General features: G+C 40.6%; 1 protein-coding gene and 1 non-coding gene across 2 annotated transcripts; both read left to right on the top strand.

The window, feature by feature from the left end:
• The first annotated feature begins 210 nt into the window (after positions 1-210).
• On the top strand, positions 211-298 carry SETTUDRAFT_t153. The gene has a single exon. It is a non-coding gene; the product is annotated as a tRNA-Glu (tRNA).
• Positions 299-1,709: 1,411 nt separating this feature from the next.
• Positions 1,710-2,180, top strand: SETTUDRAFT_72814 (uncharacterized protein; the record flags this gene model as incomplete). Its single annotated transcript, XM_008026325.1, has 1 exon — positions 1,710-2,180. A coding segment is annotated over one exon (471 nt), but the record flags the coding sequence as incomplete, so codon positions are not given.
• Positions 2,181-2,731: the final 551 nt, after the last annotated feature.

The following is a 2,731-nucleotide window of genomic DNA, read 5'->3' as shown; positions in this document are numbered from 1 at the left end:
CTTTATCCGTACAATAAGAGGAAATATTAACTAGCTAATAGCTAACAACGTACGATAGGCTAAATAGCTTAAGAGACAGGCAGTCGCACACTAGGAAATAATGTCCTAGATTAAGCTCCTAACAAGGCAACTCTAAGAAGCCTATACAACACTACCTCTTATAGGAGCTCACGTTAGCGCTATAAATATAACTAACTAAACGAGCGAGGCGGGGGGATGGCGCAGTAGTGGAGCGCCTGGAAAATTTTTTGCTGTCTCACGTCAGCAAAGATCGAAGGTTCGAATCCTTCTCCCCTCACAACCATATTTATGGTCCACCCACATGAGAGAGTTACTCATTAAACTACCTATTCGACTGAAAGAGTTACTCGTTAAAACTTGAGAGGAAGACTCATTTAAAGTGAAAGATCTGAGAGAGTTACTCACTAAAAAACTACTAGGCTACGAGCCTCACCTTCATTTAGATAACCCCCTACATTGTACCTACTCAATTTGTACCTAGATTAAAAATTCTAGCCTACGTAGTTACTTGCAGGCCTTAAGCCTGCACGTCTTATATAGCCCTTTGGGCTGAGAAAGGACGTTAAACTACAATAATAATAATAATAATAATAGGAGAACCGACCACGAGGAATCGACTAACAGCACTTTCAACACCTGCAGCTAAGGCGCTAGCGCGCAGTAGGGAGAAGAAGGAGGCCTTCCTTCGTTATCTCACGCCTGTGAGAATTTTCTCACAGAGCTTAGGCTCTAATGCCAAGACTAGAGGGGCTAATAGGAACGCAGGAGCTTATTAAAGCTTAAATTTAGCAAGAAATATAGACATATCAAAATAATAAAAATAACAAAAAAAGACTAGCCTCAAAGGACCTTAGAGGCACAAGCAAACAACTAATGGATAATAATCCAGAAATTGAGATGGCTGAGGAGGCCTCTACGCCTTGCCCTAACAGGCAACTAGAAGAACCGCCTAGGCCTACCCATACTAGGACAAGGAGTAATTTTTCTCCATTTATTGGAGCAGTGCCAAGATACCCTACAGTAGGGATAACACCAAAGGCAACCTCTATTGAGGAGGCCTTAGAGATTGATAGAAACCTAGTAATCCAAGTAGCTAACCTAGCTAAAAACAACCCTACTAGGCAAACTAGTTTACTAGACCTTATAGAAGTCATTAGAGACTTTACAGAGAATAGCAGAGTAAACAAGAAAAACTCTACAATTCTAGGAGACTAAATTTCCTCTCTATCTAACGTCTCTAAAGAACTAAGAGAGAAAGTTAGACGCCTTGAAAAACCAAATACCCCGCCCACCCAACCTCAAGCTCAGCCCCCTAGCTCCTACGCAATAGTAGCAGCTAGTAATTAAGAACAACCTTAGATATATATCCAAAAAAACAAAACTAAGAACACATAGAAAAAAACACCTAAAAAGACAACTAAAAAAAGACTACTAGCCTATTAGATCGCTAAATCGTTCTGGTTAATGATATACCTACTGCATTCGACGCCCTAAAAATTAGAAACGCCTTCAACAAAGCCTTTACAACAAAGGGAGGGGTACAATCCCTAGTAGTAGCCTTAGTAACACCTTAAGCAAAAGGTAATAAAATAGTTACTACCACCCTAGCTTTTTTAGCAAAATACCTTCTAGAAAACCAAGAGATCTAGAAGGATATCACAGAGTTCAAAGCAGCCTAACCAATCACCCCTTGGTTCAAAGTAGTTATCTATAAACTACTAACAAACCATAGCCTAGAGGTCCTAAAGGAGGAAATCGAAATCTTTAATAAAGGCCTAAAGGTAGTAGGCAACCCCTTCTGCCTAACACTAGAATCTAGAAGAGGAAACCAAAACTTTGGATCCGCCTGCGTAGCTTTTGCTACAGAACAAGAAGCCCAAAGAGCTATTAGAGGAAAGCTCTATATTCTAGGGCAGAGCCTTAGAGCAGAGAAACTAAGAGTTATTGATAACTCTAAACAGTGCTCTAAATGCCAAGGGTTTGGGCACCTAGAGGCTAAATGCTCTAAAGTAGCCTGCCAGATCTGCAGCGAAGCCCACCACACTAGCCTCCACAAGTGTAATTCTTGTTTAAGCAAAGGCAAGCCTTGCGTTCACACTATCTTTAAGTGTGTAAACTGCAGCAAGCCCTACGCAGCTAACAGCCAAAACTGCGAAATCCTACAAGCTAGGACATCTAGGACTACTACCTCTTCTAACTAGAATGTTAAAAGTCCTACAAATAAATGTTAATAGAAGTAGCCCTGCTACAGAGAGCGCTCTAAATCTAGCTATTCAAGTAAACGCCAAGATTATCGCTATACAGGAACCCTGGCTACTAAAGGGACATACCTACGAGAATACTAGATCAATCGCCCACCAAGACTTTACTTAAATACTCCCTACTTATAAGGGGTTAAGGCCAAGAACGCTCTTTTATATCAGAAAAGACATAGATGTAGAGGTCAACCTATATATTAGCGACAACAACGATTTACAAGCTATTACAATACTCTCCTCTTCAACTAGGATCTATATATATAACATTTATAACGAAAAAAGCCTAAAAGAAGGGCTTAACAAGACAACAATCCAAAGGCGCCTACTTAAAGAGACTCTAGAACCCTCCTTAATTATACTAGGGGACTTTAACACCCACCACCCTAGATGGAGCCTACAGGATAAAAACCCAAACCAAGAAGCAGAGGATCTAGTAGAGTGGGTAGACAACC

Source organism: Exserohilum turcica (genome assembly GCF_000359705.1).
Source record: "Exserohilum turcica Et28A unplaced genomic scaffold SETTUscaffold_170, whole genome shotgun sequence".
In the NCBI taxonomy this organism is placed as follows: Eukaryota; Fungi; Ascomycota; class Dothideomycetes; order Pleosporales; family Pleosporaceae; genus Exserohilum; species Exserohilum turcicum.
The sequence above is the reverse complement of the archived record's forward strand: the minus strand, read 5'-3'. Positions and strand labels throughout refer to the sequence as shown.